This window comes from Pteropus medius, unplaced genomic scaffold, assembly GCF_902729225.1.
Source record: "Pteropus medius unplaced genomic scaffold, Ma_sr-lr_union100, whole genome shotgun sequence".
Lineage (NCBI taxonomy): Eukaryota > Metazoa > Chordata > Mammalia > Chiroptera > Pteropodidae > Pteropus > Pteropus medius.
The window spans coordinates 255208-281381 of record NW_024343580.1 but is presented as its reverse complement, the minus strand read 5'-3'; the positions used below and the strand labels follow the sequence as shown (position 1 = coordinate 281381).

Below are 26174 nucleotides of genomic sequence, written 5' to 3'. Positions count from 1 at the left end.
AAGGGTGAATTTTACTGTAGGAAATTAAACCTCTGAAACCTGACTTAAACACATAATGTCCCCATATGATAAAATATCCCTTTGTTGATATTAACACTTAGTTAAATGTTAACAATGTCAACATAGCATTAAATACAAGTTAATGACTCTGATATGCTGTTATATAGAGCTGTACTATAATATATTGAATCACTCAAAGTTGAAATTTTCACTCTCTTTAGCGTTTTTGATGTCGTATATAATCCTGTGGTGAGCATCTGTGATTGTGCTTTTCTGGAACTCAGCGCTAGGGATGCATTCCCACAGGTGGATGAAGGAATGAACGCTTTTAGGACTCCATACCTAGTGTTACGTTGTCTCCTAGAAAGGTGTCAACTTAGATTCCCATCTGTATTGAACGAGAGTTTGCATCCTTGCCAAAATTTGGTACGTGATAAAATAAAAATTTTTTAAAAAGTTGATAGTTTGATGGGAAATAAGGGAGCCTTGATTTAATTTTGGTTAATTTAACTGTAGCAGCATTGAATGTTATTTGTTCTCCACTCCTTGTTAGTTGCAAGAGTTTCATATGTATCTCACATACATAGCATATATATTTCTGTTACAAGTCTCTTTCCTTGTTTAGTGTTTGCTTTTTTATTGTGGTTATCCATAGCCGTGTAACAATTACTCTGAAATGTAGCGTCTTAAGACAAAGCAGTCTTTTAAGTTAGCACCTTAGTTTGTGAGTCTGCATGTGGGGCAGGGTGGGGCAGGGACCATTTGTCTGCTGCTGTGGGATCACGGTGAGTGGCTGGATGGGGCTGGAAGGTCCGTTTCCAAGGCAATTGACTCACATGGCTGTGCGCTGTGGGCAGGGTGCTTAGCTGGGGCTGCGGGCCGGGGCCTGGCCTCCTCTGCACCAGGGCCTTCCGGAGGGCTGCTTGAGCTTCCTCACAGCATGGGTCTGGTTCCAAGAGACACTGGGAGTAGAACCTGTGAGTTTCTTAAAGCCTAGATCCCTAAGCTAGCTCGCGTCAATTCCATTGCGTTCCCTTGGTGACGTAGGCACAGAGCCCACCTTGATTAAAGGGAGGGGACGTAGACACTGCCTCTTGTTGGGCAGTTAAAGAATTTGTGGCCATTTTAAAACTACCAAACTTAAAAAATTTGTTTTGGTATTTTAAAAGATAAAATCGTGCACGCTCTCTGTGGGGTGTCCGTAGACCGCTTCCAGGGGCAGAAGCGTGGAGACTGGTGAGCGTCTACATGGCCCCTTCCCGCGTGCAGCCCCCTCACCACTTGGCTGGGATTGCCCTGGGTGTTCTCTGTGTGTATCACCCGATGTGGCCTCAGGTCCTGTAGATGTCTTTTATTGATTCTGGCACAAAAGGGACGGGCTCTGTGAAGGTTTCTGTGACTTGCTGTTTTCACTGAAGGGCATATCTTGGCCGTCTTTCCACGTCTGGCCATCTAGATCACCCCTTCCTGTCCAGCCTGTCAGAGTAGTTCATAGGTGCAGCTTTGTGTACGGAACCAGCTCTGGACCAAGGGTGTTTGCCCTGTGTTCAGTTCTCTGCTCTTACAGGTGACACTGCCTTGGACGTCACACGTATACAAACCTTCCTGCGGGATTCAGGTTGGAAGAGGGGATGCAGGTCGATATGCACATCTTAACTGGGATGCTGCAGAATTGCCCCCCAAAAGCTTTCTTCTCCCCAGCATTTATCTGGAATCCGCAGAAGGCACGTTTTCTTCGTGTGTTAGTTGATTGGTTTCGTTCAGCGGTCGGCTGATGGGCTCTTCCGATCGCTGTACTGAGCACATGCTCCGGACTCATCTCTCTTCTCCCCCAGGAGCCTCTCCTGCCAGCCCAGTGTAGGGACAGGGCATGGCGTGGGCAGGCTGTGGCGGGTGCTGGGGTGACACAGGAAGCAGAGGCCTGGCATGGTTTATGGTAGGGGCTCTTGCGGTCCTCAAGCTCCATGAAGTGAAGGGGTCCCTTACGGGTGTCACTTCGACACGTCCTCATAACTCTTGAGGGCAGGAGGGAGCCTGAGAAGCCAACGCTGCTCGTGCTTTTAATAGCAGCTGTTGTCCCCAGCTTTCCGGTGGAGGCGGGATCTGACATTAAACCCCCTTTATGACAGGGAACCTGAGGCCCGGTGGTTTCGGGGTGCCCTGGCACCTGGGTCCATCAAGCATGTCAGTCTGCTTAGTTCTGAGGCCTGAAGACCCTGACAGCATGTGCAGGAAGCCTATGCCACTCTCGGGACCGGCCAGCTGGAGATGCTCGGGCCAGTGCAGCCAGGCCTGGTGCGGACTCTGCTGTGACAGGGGTTGGTCCAGAAATGGTGCGGACATTCGACGTGTGCTCGGCACGCAGCAGGCCCCCAGTGGGACATTGCTGGGTGAACAAACAAAGGCCACATGAACGAGACCCCGTGGCAGTGCAGGTGGGCCTGCCTGACAGATGCTGCCGGTCCGTTTCGCAGAGTGGTCTGGGAGTCCGATCGGAAGCTGGTGCAGTTCCGTGGTTGCCTCCTGCCACCCTCCCTCCGCAGCGTAGCTCCCAGAGCACTCCCTGGCGCCGGGCCTGGGCGAGGCCCTGGCTGCACAGGGCTTCCTGCCAGTGTGACCCCAGCTGGCCCCATGGCAGCCGGCCCACCCGCTGGGCCTCCTGGAAGTGGGCCGGGCCGTGCGGAGCCTGCCGTGCACGCAGCCCACCCCAGCTGGGCAGAGTCTGGCACCTGGTGCCATCCCCACCCCTTTCCCCCAGAACAAGGAGATAAATTACCTCCGAGGAAGCTGAGATTAATCATCTGGTTCCCCATCATGCTCGTGGGCTGCGCTCCTGGGCCGGCGCCCGCTGGCGGAGCCTCTGCGTCCACAGCCCGCCCGCCCCCGTGCCCGGCGCCCCCTCTCTGGCAGTCAGCTGCAGGATTCATGTCCACGGCCACGTTCTGTTCTGTTCATAGCCCTTTGAGGAACGATGGGGAAGAGGGACGTAGACAGACGGCCCCAGTCCAACGAGAGGACGGCGGGGCTGAGGGTGCAGCAAGAAGCTGGGCGCACCCCTGGCTTCCAGGATGGAGGGTCCCCTTGTCCCTCCGTGGGACTCTTCCTCCCCGTCCTCAGTGTGGGGAGTCTGGTCTGCAGCCCCCACTCATCGGGACAGCGGGAGCCTGGGCCCTGTGTGGGGCTTCGCTGTGCTGTCCCCGGGTGGGTTGCCTGAGCCTGGAAGCAGCCCCGTGTGGCCCCAGGCTATCCAGCGGGCTGCTGTCAGCCCCGACACCCGTTTTCCTCTCCACTGCTCCTACAGGACTCCTCCCCAGGCGTTCTGCCCATGTCACTGTCCCGCGCATGAGTCCTCGTAGACATCGTGACTGACTTTCACGTAACCGTGTGTGTGTGTAGGGTCATCTTATTTGGAAGGGTCAGCAGGTTGCACTGTAGGTGGTCTCGGGCTGGGCAGTGGCACACGTGTATGTTTGAGCCCCGCAGGGGCACCTGGCCACAGCGTGCAGGTGCCGTGGAGGTGTCAGATGTTGGACCCTGGGGTTCACCGCAGCGAGAGGCGGGAGATGGGAGGTCCCAGCTTGGGGAGCAGTTTGCGGACGGATCCCATCTCTGACGGTGCGGACGGGGAGAGTCCCACCCCTGGCAGCACTGCTCACAGCCGGGGCGGTGCCTGCCCGCCCTGCTGGAGTTTCACCGTAATGTCTCTCACGGGGAACAGCGCCTGTCACAGCTTCTCAGGGCTCTTGGCTTTGTGGCCAGGAAGGGAGAGCCACCAGGCCGGGTGAGGACGAGGACGAGGACCAGGACAGTCAAAGATGCCTTCCGGGCCCCTGATCTGGGAGTTAGGACAGGGCCCACCGGCATCTTTTGCCACCCTCTGCTGGTGCCGGGGCTGGGCCAGAATTCCCTTCTGTCACCCCTGCCTTCCTGACCCAGCCCGAGCTGCCTCACTCCCGGGAGGACTCAGAATGCCGAGAACGCCTCATCCCCTGAGTGCACACCACGGGTCCGCCCGGGGAGGTCCCACTCGAAGGCACCGAGCCAGAGGGTGGTGTGCGACGGCCGTGGAGTGGGACATGCGTCACACATGGCTTCACTGTCCGGTCCAAAGGGGCAGCGGAGCTGCCCAGGCCAGAGAAGCGGCCAGCTGCGTGGTTGGTGTGGAAGTCTGAGAAATCACTTTAAAGACCAAATCTTCAAAATGGTGGCTTTCCTTCTTTGATTCACTCACCCATCCATCTGTCCATCTATCCTCCCTCCCATCCATCCTCCCATCCCATCATCCCTCATCATCATCCACCCTTCAGCCATCCCTCCATCCATCCCACCATGTATCCTCCTTCCATCATCCCTCCCATTAAATGTTCCGACACCATCCTGCCCTTCCGTCCGTCCTCCATTTTGTCATCGTCCGTCACTCCGTCGTCACTTGCGCTTCCGTACGTCATCCATCCGTCCCCTCCTCCGTAGCCATCGCTCCTTCATCATCACTCCATCATCCCTCCTCCCATCCATCCACCCTCCCATCCATCCTCCGTTTTTATCCTGCCCTCCCATCCATCCCTCCATCAACATCCTCCCATCTGTCATAAATCCATCCTCCCTTCCAGTCATCTATCCGTACACCATCCATTCATCAAGTTATTCTCCATCCATCTTTCTTTTTTGCCATCCTTCCTTTAATATCTATCCTTGTATCCTTTCTTCCGTCTGTCCATCCACCCTTCCATTCATCCATCCATCCATCCGTCCATCTAGTCATCTGTGTGTTCTTCCATCCGTCCATCCATCTCTTGATTCTTCCATTCATTCACCCTGTGCCCGTGTGTCCATCCATCAATGAGGGTTTATTGAGCATCTCGCGTGGCACTTGGAAGGACGCATGAGCACGGGAGGGCTGTCCGCGGAGTGCTTTCTCAGTCATTGCTCCGAACGGCGTCTTTGCGCTGTGGACGGTGAGACAGGAGCGGCGTCCTCCGTCCTGTCGCTCTTCAGTCGGCCTGCGGTTTGGGGATTCACACCAGGCGCCGTGGCTCGGGTGCTGAGGACCGTCTCTCCCCCGAGGCCTCCCCAAGGGCTTTGCCATTGCGGACACCTCCGCTCTCCTCTGGAGTCACCCTCGCCCCGCCTTTGTCACTGCTCCGGCTCTCTCTGCTGGTCACTCTCTCTGGGGCGTGCAAGCTCTGCGGCCATTTATCTGGTGGTGTCCTGGGGCGCGTTCTGCCACCTCTCCGCCTCCTGCTGTGTGGTGCAAGGAGGCGGACTCCGGGGCCGAACAGACAGCCGTTTGAGGCGCAGGAGGACCGTGGGCGATTTACCTCAGCTCCCTCAGCCTGAGTTTCCTCATCTGCAAATGCAGGTGGCTACTTTGTGACCTGCCTTTGTGAACAACAGAGGGGAGGAAGTTGGGCACAGAATGAGGGTGTATGGGCACACAGTGAGTGCCTGAGGCCTCAGCTGCCCTGCACCCAGGGTGTGTGGACGTGCAGTGGGGGTTCAGGGCCTCAGCTGCCCCCTCCCCCAGGCGTAGGTGCCCAGCAGGTGTCTGGGACCTCAGCCGCCGCCTCCCATGAGCCACCTGGGTCCCAGGGTGTCACCTGTTGGGAGATCCTTAGGGCAGGGGCGTCGGCTCACAGCGCCCAGTGAAGCTGCCCGCGTCGCAGTCGGTGCCTGTTTGCATCCCGGCTGCCGTCACCCCGAACGATGTTTACTCCCGCAAACAGTGCAGATCCCCCAGATTCTGCGCCACGTTCCCGGGCAGCTGGATGTCCGCGATGACAGCTGATAGGACGCGCACCCTCCAGGGCCGACGAGTGCAGCAGGAGCGGCGAAGTGGCAGTCACCGACAGGGACCAGCTGGCCAGGCCTTGGGTGCCCAGGAGTTGGTGCCGGGCACGGTTGTAACCGGGCGGCCCGAGCCGCCCCCGCTCCCCAAGGCCAAGCCTGCCCCCTGGGGGACTTCTGGGCCCTGGGAGGACGGAGCAGGGATAGGGCGGTCAGTGTGGCCCTCGGGCTTGGCGGTGGACACGTGGCCTCTGAAGGTTCGTGCTCGTGAACAGTTCTTTCTGAGGTTCCTGCTGCCAGACTTCAGCAAGGCCTGGGCTGGGGGCAGGGCGACGGGGGGTCACCGGAGAGGTGGACCGAGGCCTGGGCTGGGCGGGGAGGCTGCGGTCTGGCCCCGACGTTAACTGGCTCCATGACAGGCTGACCATCACCCCGCCTTCTGCTGCCTGCACCGCCTTCAGGCCTCAGTTCATTCTGAATGTCGCGCTGCCTACTTGTCACCCTTAAAACACGATCGTGACACCGTACCAAGGAGCAGGGCGAGGCCATTCCCTCCGTCTCCGGCCGCCTCCTGTTCCCAGGAAGGAACGGTCCCCGAGAGCACGTCCTGTGCCCTGTGCCCCTTGCCCTCCGCCCTTGCATGGGGGTGGTTGTGGGGGGCTGTGGGGAGGTGCCCGGTGCTGTCCAGCAGCCAGACCTCTCAGATTGGGAGCAGGTGAGCTACTGCTGCACACGTGCCAGGCTGTGCCCTAGATTTAGCCACCAACCCTGTGCCAGCCCTTCCTCACAGGGTGTCACTTTCACAGGTGGTGACAGGGAGGCTCTGGATAGAACCCACTTTGCAAAGGGTCATGGGGCTTATAGTCCCCTGAACCTCAAACCTTGGTGCTCTGTGGCATGCCTACGGGGGCGGGAAAGGCCGAGCCAGGTGGCCTGCCCTGGTCCCTCACACGCATTCCCGCACACAGGGCCCTGGCGCGGGGGGAGGGACAGGGCAGAGCCAGGCCAGTCCTGCCCTGTCCAGCTCCCGAACCGCTGCTCTCAGCCATGCCATACCTGGTGGCCCGAGAGGCCAAGGCCGCGTGGCGGGGCCCGGGCTTAGCAGGGCGTTTGTGCTGTGCAGTGCACAGCCCCAGGGCACGCTATTCTCACAGACCAGGGAACACTGTGGCTTTGACGAGGAGTGGGGGCAGGGCGAGGGTGGACCGAGATGTTGGGCTGGGAGTTGGCAGTTCTGGGGGTCTGGATGCCACTGAAGAGTGGTCAAGCTGGTTTTAGGCAGGTTAGGGGAACCCCAGCATGGCAGAGACCCTGTGACGTGTCCTGAGCTACATGCCCTGGGGGTCTGGTCTCATCGCTATGATAGCCCCAGCTTGAGTGTGAGTCACGGAAGGGGACAGGACTGCTCCTGCTCCCAGGATGGCCGCCACCTGCGCTCGGCACCTGTCACCCCAGCCCCTTTGCTTGTCCCCATTGTTGGGTCATGGAAGCCTTTCAGCTGGAGTCTCCAGAGTGGCCAGCTCGTTTCCCAGCCTGCTGGGCTGGCCTCGCGATGGGGCTGGTGTGGAGGGGCTTCAGCCCCGGGTGCCCCCACCCCTCGCCGCCCCTCCCCTCCTGTAAGAGCCGGGCTCTGTCTGCTTCCAGGAGGCGTAAGGTGAGAACCGTACAGATAGCAGGAAGGGCGGGTGCGCGTCCACGGCTGTGGCATCCGGTGACAGTCACTGTGCTGCCTGTGGGTGCTGCGCCTGTGCTGGGCCCCTGCCCTCCCGAGGTTCACGGCCAGTGAAGCAGCTGGACGTTGCCCTGGGAGTTTGATGTATTTATGCTTACGGAGCGACAAACTCACCGAGACACTGAGGTGACCGGATTGTGTGTCGAGGGCCGGACTCGCTGCTGTGGCTCAGGGACCCCATCGCTGTGCTGAGCAGGAGGACATTCGGGGTTGGGTGACAAGGTGGCACTGTGCTGGCCCACAGTGGCCGTGAGGGTCACCTCCTTCCCACGTCCCCCCCTGCCAGAGTAAGTGGTGAGCCTAGGTGAGGGTTGAGACCTTTCCAGACCGAGACTTGCACAGATCGGAGAATTTTGAAGATAACAGTGTGGACTTTGGAACATGCAAGAAGCTCCCCTCTTCTCGCGCCCCCTCTGGAGGGCTCGCTGTACCCCGCGTGTCCGGCCCGCTGCGCCCTAAGCCCACAGACTCTTGGCGGGTCGGGAGAGCTGGGTGCTGGCAATGTTGGCCGGTGACCTGTGGAGGGCCGGCCTGCTTGCTGCTCCAGGCTGGGAGGCCTGGCGATCCCAACATGGTGACCGGGGGTCAGCGTGGCTCCTGCTGGGTGCAGGGCACTCACGCCGCCAGCCTCGCTCTACCCGGCAGCGCCACCTGGAACCTGGGTCTCGCGTGTTCTGTGCCCGTGTCACACGGCCACGGCCTTTCTTCGACCGTGAAGGCAGGTGTATGGCTGGGGCTATGCGGGTGACCGCGGGACAGAGATGTACCCTGTGAAGCTCAGCACAGCCCCCCCAGAGACCCCGAACCTGGGGGCTGACCACCCAGCCACTGGGTTGGGGGAGGGTGGCATTGGAGGGTTTAAATACCTTCTGATGAGACAGAGGTGACGTCACGTCCCCACCTCACTCCTCCCAGGGGCTGGGGTCTGGGGCAGGCCTGTCATTTGAGAAGGACCCCGGGCCCTGGGAGGGGGACGGAGGCGCCGTGACGGCAGTCTTGTTTGGAGAGCAGCAGGTCACCGCTCTGGCTCAGGGGACACTGGGACGGGGCGGGTTGAGGAGAAGGTCACTGCCTGTCGGGAATCTGGGCACGAGTGACCCACACACCGTCTGGCAAACCCTGGGAACCAGCGGTAGACACCCCTGCAATTTGGGGGCCCTGCATGGCCTTCCTCTACTGGAGGGGGGTGGCTCCCTGTCACGGGCGGGCCCAGTGTAAGGGCGCAGGCCGGTCTGAGCACGGAGATGGACCGCAGGGAGTCGGGCAGTCACACTGCCACCGGGAGAGCTGGGGAGGTGGGGTCGCAGCCCCCACGCGTGGTCACACCACAGAGGGAGTGGCCACTTAGATGAAGAAGTGGCTGCTGCAGATGCCACTGGGGTCCTCGTGACGCTGGTCTCAGCCCTGGCACACAGTTCAGACCCTGCAGGTGGAGGGGGCTGTCTCCCTGTCACACCCTGGCTCCCTGGGACTCATGTCCCTGTCACACCCCAGCTCCCTGGGACTCTGCCCGGTGGGGCCTTGTTTTCGCCGGAACTTGTTTTCGCTGGCTATTCAGCTCCGAGCTCCGCAGAGTGGGAAGGTGCGGGACACCTGAGGGGATTGGCTAGCACCTGAGAGAGCGAGGCGGGCGCCTGGCGCTGATGGGGACCCTGGCCCCCACCTGGATGACCCTGGTCACGGAGTTTCCGTGGTTTCAGGATGCCTTGGGTGGCCCTGTGTGCACACTGGTGATGCTCAGGCACAGGGAATGGGCCCGGTGGGCGTGTGACACATGTCTTCCGCTCAGCCGTCGGGGGCGGAGGAGCGGGTCCGGGAGGGCACAGGTGGCCGAGCTCGCAGGTGCAGGCAGCTGTGCCGGGGGCTCTGCTGCTGTAGCACCTCTCACTGGCTGCAAAGAGGACGGACCCCAAGATCTCCTCAGTGGGGTGATGCTGGGCTCCAGCCCACGTGCCCCTGTCCCAAAGCCAGCAGTGTTGCCCCGCGGCTTTCTCATCCCGACGGAAGAGCTGAGGCTCTCGGTTTCTTAAGGGATGCCTTGAAGGAGAGGGCTCTGCGCCCACGGAGGCCTGTGCTGCCAGGCTCCTTCCGGGCTCCTGCCAGGCCTTTCATAAAACGTAGAAATGCACTGTTGGCTCTGGCGCAGAGAGTCCCTGGCTGGTGGGACGAGTGGCCGTGGGCCGGCTCGTGACCAGGCCCCGGGGGCCCCTGGGAGGTGGCAGTAGCGGACCAGGTTGGCAGGCCGTGTGTCTGGGAAGAGCATCACAGGCTGACGGGGTGTGAGTCCAAGAAACCCCGGCCGGGATCTTTGATGCCTCCCCTGGCCACTGCCGATCTTGGCAGCGAGTCTCAGAGATGAGCCAGAGCTTGGCGCCATGTCACCGTGGCAGGTGAGCCAGCAGCTGGCACGGCCGTCTCTTCCCACGGACACGGCCAGGCCCGGGGCTGTGCCCAGAACCTGCTCTCGGCTCTGCCTCTCATGTCGAGTGGACGAGTGTCTTTTGAGGGCTGTGGGGAGCCGGTGGGAGGTGCCACCAGTGTGCCAGGGACTCACCATGCTGCGTGGGGGCTGGGCTCTGGTGAAGCTGAGAGCCACCTAGGTGAATGACAGAGGCCACAGGAGGCAGCGACTCTATATGCAAATGGGGCCAGCCTGGACCGACCGTGCTGGGGCCCCACGTGGCCCCTGTCAGCCCCACCTAACGATGTCCATGCAGAGGTGGGAAATCCTTGCTCCTCACGGTTCTGGCACCTTGACTGACGTGAGAGGACCACGGCAGAGCCAGACTGCAGAAGGCAGGGGACCGAGAACTCTGGAGCCTGGGTCCTGCTGCCTGCAGGGGCGGTGGGCAGGACCGTCCTTCATGCTCAAGGGAAGCAGCCCCCGTCCCTTAGCCGGCCCTGCTCTCCTCACTCAGCCTGTCATGCTGGGGTGGGTGGCGGCCTGCAGGACTCCATCTGCGCCTCCCTCCGGCACCGTGCACAGTGCCTGCTTCCCTTCCAGGTCTGGCATCCCGAGCACAGGGCCTGTCTTGTCTGAACAAGCAGTGGGCTGCAGGGCCACCCTCTCGGATGTTTGTGCCGAGGTCCAGGGGGCAGTAGCTGGCGAAGGAGAACCCGGCATTGGGGATCCTTCCTCGCCTCCAAATTTTCGACCCTGTTAGAGGAGTGAGACTTTCCCCTGAGCGAGTCCTCGGCATGTAATAAACCCTCCGGAGAGGAAGGCCGGTGGTGAGCTAGTTAGCTGAATGGTTAAGGCCAGAGATCCAACGGGCAAGCTCACGTCAGCCCTGCCGTCACACCCAGCAGTGGGCACTGACTTTTCAGTAGCGGGAGTCAGCCTCTAACCCAAACCGGTGTAAGCATATGGACCTATTGTCTTATGTATGTGGACCGCCTTCAGGCACAGCTTGATCCAGGAGCCCAAACTGTGTGGCTGGAGTCTGTCTCTGTGCAATCCCAGAGGGGCACTCCCTCCACACCCGGGAGATGGCTGCTACAGCTCCAGGTTCGTGGTCCACGAGTAATCAGCAGAGCTGAGAAAATTCATTTTCCAGAAGAAGCTGCCCCAGGAAGGAGCTTCCTTGGCCCGGCCCAGTCACATGTCCACCCCTGAACCAACAGCCTGGGACAGGGTGGTGTCGTGCTCTGATTGGCCAGGCGAGGCCCAGATGCCAGCGGAGTGGGCGTGGCCAGCCCCACCCCCACCCAGCGGGCAGGCTCGTGGAAGCCGGTGGCTGGGCTCTCCGGCACCCCTAGGGTGGCACCCCAGTGTCACGTGTGTTGTTTGCTTTGGCTCCGAGTTTGAGTTTACTGTCCCTGCTGGGACTCCCAGGGATCTATTTGCGGTGACACGAGTGGAATGTTCCACGTGAAGCGGGCTTCCTTTGGGACGGGCACGTGCAGGCCATCCTCCGCGTTCGGGGTGCCTGCCAGTCTCTACATTGAACGCGTGGCACCCCTGCTCTCAGGTGCTCCTGTCCTCTGGGGCCAGGAAACTTCCAGAAGGCGGGTGCAAGGACCCGCTTCTAACCTCGCTCTTGGCCCCCGCTGTCCTGCGTGGAGGTGTGGGTCTTCCGGGGCCCACAGAGTTGGTGCTGCCGTGGGAAAGTCCCGTTTGAACTGGACGGTGTAAGTGGCATGCCCCGCCGTCGTTCTCAGTCAGGCGGGAGGCACAGGTGCCCCGAAGTTGCCTGACAGATCTCTGCGCTGTCAGCCCCCCGTCCGCAAGCTGGGGCCCTCCGAAACGCGGCTTCCCTCAGCAGCGCGGCCTCGTCCGGCCCCTCGGCTTAGGTTTGGGGTCGTTTTCCTGCGATGCTGACGAGAGAAGTGTCTAGGAGCCGGGGTGGGGGTGCGCACAGTACTGCCCGCTGAGGACTTAGGAGGGAAAGGGTGTCAGCACAAAATTGAGGTGCTGCAGGCATCCGGCAGAGCAGGTGGGGGTCCGCTCCTGCTTGTAGGAGCGGGCACGGGAACGGGCTGCGGAGCTGGACGTGCTGCTCCAACGCGGGCGCCCTGCTCCGGGAGCCGCGGCGTCTAAGCGGGCTGAGTGGGGTTCTGGTCCGTGTGCCCCGGCGCCCCTCGCAGGCCCGAGGCTAAGCCGCACTCCCCCTGTCCTTTCAGCTCAGCCGGCAGATCTCCTGAAGGTTCTAGATTTTCACAACTTGCCTGACGGAATAACGAAGACGACGGGTTTTTGCACATCACGCCGATCTTCCAAAGGCCCGGATGTGGCTTACCGAGTCACGAAAGATGCCCAGCTCAGCGCGCCCACCAAGCAGCTGTACCCCGGTGAGTGACGCGCACGCGTGCGGGGCTGTGGGCATCTCCCCACTCCCGCTTCCCGCAGGGCGCGGTGCCGGAGCCTGCAGCCTGCGTGTGTTCTGGGAGGAACACGTGGGAGGCTTCCCAGTGAGCCAGGTCCGGGCTCGCCAGTGGCCGTCAGCATCCGCCACCAACGTGGTGCGCGGGCCTCGCTGTTCCCGCGCTGCCCCAGGCAGGCGTACGTCCAGCTACAGGCGGGCTGCCAGGACTCCAGATGCAGAGAGGGGAAGGACGGGTCCCGGGAACAAGGTTACGGCAAACCTCGGGGTCGTGGGGCAGGAAGCGCTTCCAGACAGAAGCTCGATTGGGGCCAGTGGCGTTGGGACGCAGGACTCCCGGCCAGAGAGAGTGGGCTTTGAACGAGAACAGTCTTTTAATTACACCTCAGGGCGGGAGCCGAGACGCAGACGCCGCATCCTGCTTGTCCCTGTCCTCCTGCCGGTGGGGCGACATGCGACAGACACCCCCTTTCCCGCCACCTGTCATTTAAATGTGCTCTGGGCTCTTCTGGACCTGAGTCAATAGGTGGGAGGCTGAGAACCTCTCCCCTGCCCTAAACGAGCTCCTCTTCTCGATTCAGGTCAGAAAGGGCCCGGGGTCGAGGGTGGGTGAACTCACCTTAGCAGGCAACCCGTAGTTATTATTAGAAGGCTGCGCCCCATCTTTTTGGCGACCTGAATGTGACGAGTAATGGTTCTCTGTTCGTCCCACGTCCCATGGGTCCCTGAAGGACACACTTCTCGGGGCTGCATTTGCGCCCCCAAACCTTTCTCCCACGGCTCTGTGCTTACGGCCCTCTCAGCCTGCCTGTAAATCCGTCAGGACTTTTTGTCATTGTCTCTGAGAGGCTGGGTCACCCGTTTCAGGAATGTCACTTTGGTGAGATTGCCCAGAGTCTCCAGGTCCCTTCGGATCTCTTAAGAAGCCCACGTTCGGGCACCGAGCCACTCTGGGCTCCGACGTGCGGCCTGGAGCATTGCAGATAGAGGTCACTGTCAGGGCCCCTGGCCAGCTCCCCGCAGCATCTCGTTTTCATGCACCCACAGGAGCAGGTCTCAACCTTGGGGACAAACACTTTTTACCATCGTCACTGAATGCTCACTTGCATCTTTGCCCCGAATCGCCCTCTTTCTGCCCCGTGTCCCCAGTTTAGAATTCCGGTCTTAGGGAGAGTCAGGGAAAGGCTCGAGGGGACCGGCTGCCCCTGACCACAGGCACTACCGTGCCTTGCGTGCCCGATGTCCGTTAAAGACCTCTGCTGTGGAAACAGGGTGTCCTGTCTTGGAGGGAGCCAGTAGTCGCTTTGCTGACAAATACTTTAATCTGATCTCTGTCACCCAATTCAGGGTCACGGGCACAGCAGACTCACTGGGGTTTGTGTCCTTGCATCCTCTCCGCGTTGCACGGTTTTGTGGCGAGACTCATAAGTCGCTCAGATGGTGGAATGGGCCACCAACGACATTGGAGCCGCATGAATGTGCTGCTTCTGAGCTGACATGGGGACGTCTGGGTCCCTCTGCGGGTCCCAGAGTGCTGTCAGGCACCTGCACGACAGGGCACCCTGTAGATCAGTACGCTGACTTCGTGGACCAGGATCCGATGGGACGACACGGCCTCCTGGCCCCCCTCTCTCTCAGAGCCTCTGAATGACATGCTGCCTGTCGTGGCTTTGCTCCAGTGTCCCTCTGCCGGGGAGCGGCCGTGTCTGGCTGTGCCACACGTATCTGCTGGGCAGGCACAGAGGACGGGACGCTGAGGTCAGGTGGCCACAGCAAGGCCGAGGGCCTGGCAGCCCTTCCTCCATTCTCGTGTCGAGGATCGGGGTCTTTTCCCTATTTTGTCCCCCCTGGTGATTTCGGGGTGGCTGAGACTCCCTGTTCAGGCTCGAGGCAGGAGTTGGACACGATGATGTCCCCTGGCCCCCTCGCCCTTACCCTGGGTCTTCTCTCTGTGGTGGCCTTGGGCTCCAGAATCAGTCCGTGCCGCAGAGCACCCTGTGCAGCAAGCGTCGGCTCTGGTAGGATCCAGTTGAATAGCGCGTGCACTTATTAAGCTGCTCCTGTGTACCCGAAGTGCCTCGCGCCCTGGGGCCTCGGCCGAGGTGAAAAGGAAGGGACATGAGGAGGTGCTGTCACTCCCGCTCTTCATCTGTAAGATGGGGCAGTGACAGCAGTGGCCTGGCATCGTCATGAGCGGGGGACGGGGGGTCAGGTGACCCTTTGCAACGAGAGCCAGGAAGTCACCAACTCGGATGACAATCGCGCAGTCCTCCCTGGGCATGCATGGTGAGCTCTGAGATGCCTCAGGTCAAATACACCCTGGGCCCCTCGGTGCCCATTCACCCCCCAGGGACCGGAAGGGGCCACCGAGGTCCTGCTGCTGGCCTATGGCCGGGAGCTCCCCCTGGGGCCTGCACAGCAGATCCTGCTCTCTCCATGGATGGTACAGTTAAGGCTGTGACCTCCACGCCCCCTTCGCAAACAACATTTGAGGGACAGTGTGAAGCTGATGGCTGTGTGACAACAGATGGCCTCAGCAAACCCCTTCCCAAAGAAAGGCCTCCCATCTGGAAATGGAAGGCAGCGGAGTCGGATCCTCAAAGAAAGTGGCCTTTCCCCAGCTGATGACCACGCCGACCATCACCACCTGCCACCTGGAGCTGTCCCCAGCCCTGGCGAATGGGGGCCTTGAACTGTCCCCCTGGGGCAGGGCCAGGCCACGGCACTGAGCGCAGCCAACAGACCCGCGGTCTACCTCGTTAACACAGGTGCCGACGCCTGGCTGGGCGCCTAGACCCTTCCCTGTCAGCACCTGTCAGCACCTGTCGGGGGTTCTGGCCCATGGGGTGGACATTTCAGCCACCTCCGTCTCACCCTGAAGACATCACACGACCCTGCGAGCTGGCCTTTGGGGGTCTGCTTGCTTTCACTGTTAGGAGCAGCAGTCACCCCAGTTCCCACAGAGGCTGCAGCAGGCGGTTTTCCCCTCCACCCCTCAGAAGTCTTAGGGTACCCTTGGCTGGGGGGCCTTGTAGGTCCCCTCGTCTGCAGCTCTGCATCCTGCTCCAACCTCCAGAAGCAGAGCGGCCTGGCTGCATAATGATTCCGCCAGCAGAGGGCACCCATGGACAGTTTCCTAACAGAGGCACAGACCCAGCTCTGCCACCTCCTGGGCCTGGCCTTCCGCAGCCAGCTAGCTGGTCGACCTTGCTCTTGTTCTAAAGCAGGAGCGGCTGACACTGGATTCTCCCTCACCCGGGCCCCGAGCCAGACCCACAGCTCTGTGCAGCAGGACTGGGCGTGAGGGTGCAGCCGCAGGCCCCGCCCCGTCCCCGCTCAGCGTGTCCACGCCGCCACCTCTGGGCGCCTCTCCTCCCGGCCAGCCCAGCAGTGTGTCGATGTGGGCTGAGCGGTTCTGGCTGGCTTGACTGCATCGATTGGCCCCCAGGCTGTCAGCAGAATTGCAGATTGCTGACTTCACACCTGGGATCGATGGGAAGCGGGGCCGCAGTTCCCTGTCACTCACGAGGGGAGCGGAGGGCGGGCCCAGGGACCAGGCCTGGGCACCCACAACCAGCTGCTCGGGTCCGGCTTCCAGTGGGCTCGGGGTTTCTGGCCTGTGCTGTGGGCCTGTGGGCACAACAAGGCTTCTCCTTCTTCCTTTCCCCCTTTCTTTCCTCTGTTTCTCTCTCTCTCTTTCCGATTTAGATTGAAGTCTTTTGATTCCTTTCCCTTTGAACTGTTTTGATGGCTTGCTGCGGGCCGCCCTGGGCTGCAGGGTTGCCAGGCCCCCGAGCCGGCCCGTTTGCAGAGAGCAGTGGGGAGCACGGTCGGGGCCTTCCCGACTGCCTTCTGACCTCTGTCCTCTGTTCCAGCGTCCGCATTTCCCGAGGACTTCTCCATTCTCAGCACTGTGAAAGCCAAGAAGGGCAGCCAGGCCTTCCTGGTCTCCATCTACAACGAGCAGGGCATCCAGCAGGTCGGCCTGGAGATGGGCCGCTCTCCGGTCTTCCTGTACGAGGACCACACGGGGAAGCCGGGGCCGGAAGACTACCCTCTGTTTAGGGGCATCAACCTGTCGGACGGCAAGTAAGTGGGTGCCGCTGGGCAGCTCAGTCCCCCTGTCTGGAGGGTCCCGCTGGCCAGGCAGGGGATGTGACAGCAGGGTGTGCTTCACAGCAGCAGCTGCCGAGACGCCCACAGGTGGATGACAGGAGCGAGCACTGGGCCTGGAGTCCCGAGAGCCAGGCCCCAGGCCCGGATCACCCTCCGTGGCTCTTGGGAGTCCCCTTCTCCCCGGGCCTCTGTCGCCCTTTATAGAATGCACTGGGGTGCATCAGCGCTGCTCTTGGCGTCAGGGGCAGAAGGCCACGTGGTCAGTCCCCCGTGGCTCAGCAGGCCACGTGGTCAATCTGTCCTGACTCAGAAAGGGCCCGAGGAATCCCAGGGCACTGAGTCATTAGATGTGGGAACGAATATTAAAACGAGGCTGGGCTTTCCAGAATCGTGCTGGGTGCACCCCTAAACCACGGTATCTTGGACGTGGCTAACATGTCTGAGGCCACGTGCAGTGAAGACCTCCAGGGCGTGACCCTGCATTTCTCACTGAGCGTTCCACGTGGGTCCCTCGGTTCACTGTCACCCATCACGCTTGGCGTACGGCCACCTGCAGGACCACGTGTCTCCCTGCACTTGACCCTCTGGCGAGCCCACTCCAGGTTCAGAGTTTGCGCCCGGGGCTTCCCCGTGAGCTTGTGGGTCCAGACAGCTGAGCTCGTCTCAGAGATAAGCAGTCAGAGGCTTCTGGAGCTGGAGTGCGTGTCACGAAGCACGTGCTGTGGCTGGGAGCTGCGCCCAGACGTGTCTGGTTGCAGAGAACTAAGACTTCTTCCTCGGGTCACCGGTACTTTGCAGCGGCCACTCGTCTTGGTGTTCTGTGACGCAAGCTCCCTTCGTTCACCAGGCTGTCCGTTTCTATACAGGTGGCACAGAATTGCACTCAGCATCCACAAGAAGAATGTCACCCTGGTCCTGGACTGTAAAAAGAAGGCCACTAAATTCCTCGGCCGCAGCGACCACCCCATTATCGACGTCAATGGCATCATCGTGTTTGGCACCCGGATCCTGGATGAGGAAGTGTTTGAGGTAAGCAGGAAAGGCAGGCCGTCCCACGTGCCACCTGGCGCCACCTGGGGCAGACACTGGTGAGCACTCGCTGCTCAGAGGAGGCCTCTGTGCCTGTCCCACTGGGTGTTTGTAGCCTGTGGCACTGGAGGGCCACGTGAGGGCAGCAGTGGCCGCCTTCGTCCAAGGGGCCAACATCCGTGTTGGGGGTGTTGGGGACCAGCTGGGGAAGATGGGGGGGTGCTTCGGGGAGCTGTGGCCCGAGGCTGGTGGAAGCATGCAGACTCCTGTGTTGGACATCCGAGGGCCATCCTGGGATGAGGACCAGCTGCCCGCTGGGTGGATGCGGAGGGCAGAGCTCAGCCAGCGAGTGGAGCCTCCTCAGGAGGGCGCGTGCCACCACGACCCAGGGGTGCTACTGTGTGCCCAGCCGGAGAGACGCCTCGGGAGCTGGGCAGAGCGGCCCGGGGATCCTGCGCTTCAACCCGCGGAGTTTGCGTTTCTCTCTGTCATAGATTGGGGTTCAGTGTGAGGTAGCGTTGGTGAACTGCACCCAGACGTAGGTGACCCCCGCATGTGCCCAGCGAGGCCATCGGAGTCACCGGAGCCTGTACAGTCCAGATCTCTAGGCCCGAGTCCCAAGGGGCTGTGGCAGTGGGCTTGCGGTGGGGCCTTGGAGCCTGCATTCCAGATGGCACTTCAGGGACCGGTGCTCCCCATGCGAGGGCCAGGTGCCGGCCAGGACCCTCCAGGGCCTTCCTGCCCTTACATAATAGGGCTTATGGAGAGAGATTCACCCCATGGCTCGAGTGTATTCAGAAACCGCTAGGCCTGGTGGTCTCTGAGGGCTCCCTAGCTCTCGGCTTCTCTCCCGGGGGTCCCCAGAGTCAGGACAAAATGGGCAGCATTTCCTCCCAGAGTCCCCGAGAGCCAGTGTGAGGCCCTGGACTTGCTCACGCACTCGGCCATGTGTGCGCAGCCCGCCCTCTGCCCCACCAGCCCCTGCTTCGCCAGTGCTCACGCCCGGGGTGGGGTCCCCGGTCCGTGCTTGCACCTGATGAGTGGGGTCCGCTGCGCTGGGCAGGTGTCGACGGGGCCCCGGGCCCTGCCGGGGGCACCGCGGGGGAGAGAGCGCATGCTTACTACTCCACATTATCTTAACGGTGGAGGCTCCTGACGGGGAGGGCGGGCTGACCAGCTGGCCCCGAGCCGTTGAGCACGTGGGAGGAGTGACATCCTGAAGCCACCTCTCTGTAGGCCATGCTGGGGACATGGGGCAGAGCCTTGAGACAAGTCCTTGGAGCCACTCCCGGGGCTGCGGGCTGCACTCTTTTGGACTGAGGGTGGCCTTGGGCACGTTGCTCTGATGTGTCTTGAGCCTCGGCTGCTCCATCTGTAAGATGTGGCAGAAATGACATGAGGTTGACTGCGGTGTGCACCATCACCCCATCCTCCTCGTTCTCGACAAGTGTCAGCCGCTGTCCGGGAGGGACATCAGTCCAGCATCGGAGCAGGTGGAGATGTGGGATGCAGCCCAGCTGGCCTGACATGGGTGACCGAGGAGGGGTCAGAAAAGCCACCTCTGCGTGGGAGTGGGGGAGGGCTGGGGTGCTGGTGTGTGAGGGCCACATCTATGGTCCTGCCCCGCTTGGGGCTCTGGTACAGGGCAGGTGTCCGGGACAGCCGAGCCTTGGGACGGCGGGGTGGGCTGACGCCTGGATCCCAACGCGTGCTGATACGTGCCAAGGCCAGCAGCGTGTGGCAGGTTTGGATCGATTTATCGTGCAGTTGCTTTTCTGTGTTGGGCCAAATCTTTGTAATTTCTAGTGCCTTTTTTGTGCTCACGGTGTGCCTTTTATTGGAAAGATTCAGAAAAAAGCTTCATCTATCTTTAAAAAATCAGGATTCTAAAGCAAATACTGTTTCTTCGGTTTTCTAAGTGAGCCAGAGAGGCCGTTTGCCCTGAGCGCAAGTACACGGGGAGCCCGTGCGGGGGGGGAGGGCAGGCGGGCTCGGGCTCCCAGCCCTACCGTTTACCAGCTGTGGGGTCTTGGCTGGTCTGCCCAGCCTGTCTGAGACTCAGTGGCCCCATCTGTCAAATGGGAACAGTAACAGTGCCTCCCCCATGTTGTGCGGGTTGGGACATGCACACACGTGGCTCCTGGCCAGCATTCCTTAACTGGTCCTTATTGTTGTTATGTATCGGAAACAATTTATAAACAGTTTATCCAAAACGAGAGGAGTCTCCAGTTGAAAAGCCCGCTATCTTCTCTGCTTGTCTTTGCGACAAGCAGCGCAGGCCTCCCGGGGCGGCCGGAGGCAGGCGGGCTTCCGCTGGAGACGGCAGGCCAGGAATTCATCCAGAATTCTGGAGGGCCATTCCCTCTGGCATGGCATTCGATTTGAGGAGAGCGGCTGCCAGGAAGTGGGGTTCGTGGGCTGCGAGCCGTTCACATTCCGAAGCCGACGTGTTCCTGGCCCCGGCCTTTCCGGGCTGTTGGCTGTGTGCACGCTGGACGATATGACCTGTCTCAGTGAGCCCCTCAGTGGTCCGGGGCCATCTTTCTTCCTCTTTTTTTTTAAATCTTTTCTTCGCTTTTGTCCTTCGTAGGACAATGATAAAGTCGGGTGGCTTGGCCTCAAATTCCCAACCATGCTTCATCTTGCCTTGAGTGAGACAATTTTTATTTCTTTTGAATTAAAAGTGATGTGACTCCTTACCTTCCAGCAGAGGCCAAGTGATGACATTGCGCTTTAACCACGTGGAGGGACCGGCACATTGAAATTGATTCCTCTGGCAGCCAGTTCTTCTCCTCATCAAGGGCCAGTTTGTCCCGAGGCCGAGGGAGCTGGGAGGGCTCTGGGAAGCTGGTGGAGGGCTAAGTCACCCTGCATCGCGGTGGGTACCAGACACCGGAGCATCTGCTGGCAGGGCAGCTCTGTGGGCTCTGCCGGGGCTGTCCTTGGCCCCCCAACCCCACTCCCCCGACCAGCCCACTCGGTGACGGCGTCCACAGGCCGGGTGCTCCCCGGGTCGCCATGTGCTTTTTCGGTTGGTGTTGCTGGTTAGACCTGGGCTGGGGATGGTGGGAACCAGGCTCTGGCTGGGGCCGGCGGGAACCACGGCTCCATCTAGGATACCGCCAGTACGTCCCCGTCCACTGCTACAAATGCGCCTCCGGTGTGGGAGTGCCCAGCGCCCAAGTTCTTGGCTCCAGCCTGGAGGCCGGCACTACTTCAGGTCCCCTCACTGCCCTGTTCTTCTGGAGCCATCAGCGTGAAGGGGCCCCTCCCCCAGGGCTGCGTGGGACAGTTGTGCTGGCCGTTCTGAGTGCAGGGCCCACGTCCCTGCCTGGCCCAGGCCAGCGTGGCCACGGATACAGTCCCACGACTTCCAGGGGAGACCTTGGCACACAGTGAGCAGCAGAGGGACTGGCGTCTGCATAGCCTGTCAGTCAGGGCCCATGTGCCCTGTTGATAGACGGGGACATGGAAGCTGCCAGGGCTGAGTCACAGGCCCGAGGTCCAGCATCGAGGGTGGGCAGCTCACACCCAGGCTTTCCCACAGCAGACAGCATGTCCTGGACGGGGCCTCGTGGGGGGCAGTGGGCGTGGCCAGGCCAGCGGCAGGTGGGGTACACCTGGAAGGGCCCAGTCCTTCCGGCTCTGTTCCAGGCACCCTGTCCACCCCGTGCCTGCTGTTTCCTCAGTGTCCGTTTGTGCTTCTCCTGGGGGCGCTGCCCCGCTACGTGAGGCTGGGTCTCAGCTCTGCCCACTTTGCGAGTGACGTTCCCTCATCCCTGGAAAGGACAGGGATTTTGCAGTCTCCATAAGTGTTCTGGGGTGGGGTTATGTGACAAATGTCTGTAATTCAGTGGCTTAACAAGACAGAAATTTATTGTTTCCCAGTTCTGGAGGCTGAAATCCTAAATCCAGGTGCCAAGAGCAGGCTGAGGCGTGTCCTGTGGGACGTAGGGGTCTGCGGGTGTCATGCCCACTAGCGACCACGGGTGTGACACAGTGTTGCAGCACCGTACCCAGAAAGGTGGCAGGATGACGAGGGTCTGAACTGTGCCCAGCGGAGGCCGAGCCACACCTGGAGTCTGAGCCTGGCACGGGGAAGGCAGCATGGAGGGGGATTGGTGCCCGAGGGTGGAGAACCTCACCCAGGGCCCTGCTCGAAGGCCGCCCCCTCCAGGATGCCTTCCTTGATCTCCCCAGGCAGAGTCAGTCACTTGGTCACCTGGGCTGCCTTCTACAAATGCCGGTTGAGTAAGTGAAAGAATGAGCGGTCAGAGCCTCTGGCCTTCGTGTGGAGGAGGGTGGTGAGCCTTCGTCAGGGCTCAGGAGCTGTCGATGATGGTGATGGTGCTGATGGTGGTGGTGATGGTGCTGATGATGGTGGTGATGGTGATGATGTTGAGGGGATGGTGATGGGGATGGTGGTGGTGGTGATGTCGATGGTGACGGTGATGGTGGCGGTGGTGGTGGCAGTTGCTGTTTTGTGGGCTTTGCTGTCCCAGGCCCACTGTGTCGTGCCCGAACCGTCACACCTAGTCCTCAGGACACTTCCGTGAGGTAGGTCTTATTACTCTCTTTACACGTGCACAGATCCAGGCCGGACAGAGTAAGTGACGTTCTTAAAGCCCCACAGCTGGTGACAGAGGGATCCAGTGCCCAGGCCACTGCCGGTCATCAGCACCTCGCCCCTCTGTGTGGTAGTGCCAGGGTCTGCGCCCCTTTCTCTGTGGAGCTTGTCACAAAGCGCGTGTCCCTATGCCCGTGGTCAGCCCGGCCCACACAGGCTCGCTGCTCTGCCAGTCAGAGGGGGAGAACTGTGGGTGGCTTCACTCACATGCTGCCCAGGCGACCAGTGTCTGTGGCGGGGCTGTTTAGCTCAGCGTCCAGGACCTCACAGTCGACAGAGGATGCGAGTCCCGTGCCGTTCACGGAACTTCATGGGCCCTGGAGGAGGCGGGCCTGTCCACCCGGCCCCGACCCTGGCTCTGCCGCTCCGCCCCTTGGCTGGGATGAAGCGTCCGCTCCCCGAGTTCACTAAACTAGTCCCCTAGTCACTGCATCAGCGTCCAGTCCAATGAGGCTAGACTTGACCACCCCTCCCTGCCCCGGTGCCCTCGGTCTCCTGTGGCACCGCACGGCCTGCGCCGCACGGGTGTGAGCAGACCGGCCTTAGACACACTCGAGCAGCCGCTGGCCGGAGGAGCAGGCGAGAATTGGACGGGACGGCGGGGGTGTGGAGTGGGGGCAGTCACAGCGGGGGACCGGGGAGGCGGGACCTGGGGACAGCAGGAAGTGGTTTCCGGCCACGTGGAGGTAGTTCTTTGACACTTGCCTGGACAGTGTTGGACTCTCTGTCCCGAGCATGCTGGAGACAGCGAGCCCCTGGCCGGGCCTTTGCTTTTCCATTGTGTGACTCACGGGCGAAAGGATCACAGCGGATTTTAAATGTGGTCCGTTTGGGCCACGAGAGCTCGAGCAGGGGAGTCGAGTTGGCTTCTGTGTGCGGAGTCGCCCGGGGAGTCAGGACCTGTCATGGAGGGGGCACCTGGTGTCCCCGGGCACTGAGCTGGCCACGTCCAACAGAGGAGGCTGTGCTGAGGCGACAGTGGTGGTTTGAGCCTCCACACGTCCTGGCCCTGTGCACGTGGGTGCTGACTCCGTTTCTCGTGGGGAATGCAGGCTTTCTCCGGCACCTGTTCGCAGAGGCGGGCGGGCTCCACGCTCCCACAGCCTCGACCCCGAGCGGCTGCCCGTATCTGCAGGGCAGAAGCTGTACCCTGGCATCTCTCTGGGAGCCCATCTGGGTGTCACCGGGCTGGGATGCAAGCCCAGGTGTGCTGGCCTCTGGAGCCCTGGCCCTTCCTTCTGCCACCCTCCCTCTGTCCCTCAAGAGCTGAGCTGGGGGCCCCTCATCGTCTCTCAGTCCCGGTCAGTGGGCTGCCTTGTGCACGGGGGTGCAGGCTGCGGCCAGAGCCCGCTGGCAGCAGGAAGGGCCCTCCCTCCTTTGGCTTTGTGCCACCGGCAGCACGCTGGCCGGCCACCCCTCCCGCAGCCTCGGACAGGAAGCGTGTGTCTCCTGAAGTCATCCGCGTGTCCTCCTCTACAAGTGTGAAGTGCGCCAGCTAAAATAAGGCTGCAGAATCACAGAAGCCAAGCACACGGCTCCCCGGGGGCCCGTCGGGTTGGAGTGGCAGGTTCTGGGGGCTGTGGGGCGGGGCTGGCTGCCCGCAGAGAGGAGGGACGCAGCACTCGGTGGCACTGGAGGCGTCAGGAGAGACAGCAGGAGCTGTGCCTCCCTCGCTCGGGCCTGGGCCATCTCCCGTCTGCACAGTCCCCACAGCCCCCGAGGGGGCGAAGCTCTCCAACGAAAACTGCAGTCCCCTTGACAGAGCAGCAGTGCCGGCTGGATAAAAATCTCATTATCGGAAGAGGCAGAACGGATTCTCTCAGCAAAATGCTCCTGCCTCAGCCCGGGCCAAGGACAACATGCGTCTTGCTGCGTCCCAGTGGCCGATGGCCTCTCACGCTGCCCAGCTTGTCCTCGGCAGGAAGATGAACCGCTGATAGCGGCTCCCAGGCGTTGAGGTGGCCAAGGGGAGTGGCCATAACGATGCTCAGCACAGTCGTAGAAGCTTCTAGCAGCTCAGCAGAGCTCTACTGGCCTGGCCGGGGCAGAAACGAGGCATGAAGAGGGAGGAAACAGTCGTCATGGGAACGAGGGACGGCGTGAGCACAGCAGGCACCGGCTCCTCTGGGCAGGCGGTTGGGGCTGCCACAGGGCAAGCTACAGGGCCTCCCAGTCTGGAGTTGCCATTTAGAGCCAAACCGAGAGATTGAAGGGCTTGGCCTGGGGATCAAGGTGCGGAACCAAGTGTAGCCTGTGTTCACGAGGCCGGTGGAGCCGGTGCGTGTCCCCACCGAGGGCTGCCTGGGTGAAGTGGCAGTGTCGTTTGTGGGAGCTGGGAGCCCAAGGTTGTCGCATGCGCAGGACACAGTGCTTGAACTCACAGGGAGCCAGGCAGCTCTGGTGCAGGAACCGCAGGGGCTGCCAGGGTGACCTGGAGCCCACTCTGTGCCCCTTAGGAGAGGGACCCTCTGTGAGCCTTAGTCCGTGCATCTGTGGCACGGGCGAGAGGGGAAACGAGCCCCCAGCCCCATCCTGGAGCGGCCGCGGGGACGGCTGGGGGCTTGTCCGGGCGCCCGAAGGCAGGGGCGAGAAGTCAGTCGTGTCCAGAGGCACCGTGGGCGGGCGATGTGGAACACAGGGGTGGCATGGGGCAGTGCGCGGGGTCTGTGCCGGCAGCCCTTGGGTCGGCAGGCTGCTGCTGCGGGCGGGGACCCGGTCCAGGCTCCCTCGTGTCACCCCAGAGCCCCCGAGGCCAGCAGCCAGAGGCCATCACGTCCCTTCACCTTCTCCTGCAGGTCAAGGACAGGGGCTCCCCGTTTGTTCCCATTCGGTTGTGGGTCCACTGGGAGAGGGGACTCCCCGGCGGTGGCTGCGGGACCCCTGGCTGGAGAAGGGTCCTGAGGTCGCGTTTATCTCAGCAAGAAGCAGCACAGGGGGAGACGAGCTCCCTGCGGAAGCCGCACGGGTGTTCAGTGTCCCCGGCCCGAAGCCGACGCGCAGGGCCAGGCAGCTGGCCCGTTAGGGTTCTGGCCTTGCTGTGCCTCTCGGCGCAGGAGCTGTTTCTCTGCCCGGCCCACATGGTGTGGAGGCCGGCGTCCCCCGTGGCTGAATAGGGACACAAGCTCCCAGAGGCTGTGTCCTGTCTGGGGCCGCCAGGCTGGTGGACGGCGGGAGTGGACAGTCTCGCCTGTGCCCTCTTGCTTCAGAGAGAAGTTCGTTGGCTCTGATTTGCTGTTGCAGCAGGAACAGGAGGAATCCTTGGGGACAGGAGGGGCACCTTCCAGGGGCTGCCTTTGGCTCAGAGCGTAAGGCGGGACCTCGGGCCAAGGCAGGGAGGGCCCTTGCCAGTCCTGGCTGCACCTCTGGGGAGTCTGACCATCTGTGCCTCAGGTTCCCCTTCTCCACCGTGGGGGGAGGGTGGCTAGAACCCCGCCCTCAGAGAAAAGCACCCACAGAACAAACGAGCACGTTTCGGGGCATGAACCACCCACTGGAGGATTTGGTGGGAAAGTGATTTTAGCGGGGTGCAGGCGTGTGCAGTGGGGCGCTGCCCAGGGGGGGAAGGGGCTCGTAGGGCCCTGCGGCCGGCCATCCACGGGCCCCGCGCTCAGTCTGCTGCAGTGTGGGGGTGGACCACAGACGGCGGGGTGAGCCGGGGTCAGCACAAGCGTGGCCTTGGAGTCCAGAGCCTGCAGTGGGTCCAGGAGAAGCACGTCCCGCCCGTGCCTGTCCACGGGTGTTCGTGCCAGAGACTCGGCCTTGCTGGGCGCCTGGTGCTGGGCTGGCGCCCTGGGACCCTGGGACACAGGTACGCGGCACATCCAGGCCCTTCACCAGACACTAACATGGAGCGCTGGCTGCTCGATCGAGGGGGGCACTGGGTGCCAGCGGTCACAGTTGCCCCTCAAAGGTACCCCCCCAGCTTCCTCTTCCTTCCAATAACTGCATTTGGAGAACGTACAGTCAGGTGTCAAGCTGCTAGTTGACGGGAAAAAATATTTTATTTGAATTGGATGAAATTTGAACTACAAGTCATGTTGCTAAATAAATATGTGGTTTTGAT

At 61.4% G+C, this 26174-nt stretch overlaps 1 protein-coding gene across 1 annotated transcript in view; it reads left to right on the top strand.

Annotated features, from left to right (window-relative positions):
• Positions 1-26174, top strand: part of COL5A1 (collagen type V alpha 1 chain) — a 139611-nt gene that overhangs the window by 25878 nt on the left and 87559 nt on the right. Inside the window, exons 2-4 of the mRNA XM_039867607.1 lie at positions 12140-12307; positions 16215-16428; positions 17322-17484. Of these exons, the coding sequence (XP_039723541.1) occupies positions 12140-12307; positions 16215-16428; positions 17322-17484 (545 nt within the window). The remainder of the gene's footprint in view (positions 1-12139; positions 12308-16214; positions 16429-17321; positions 17485-26174) is intronic.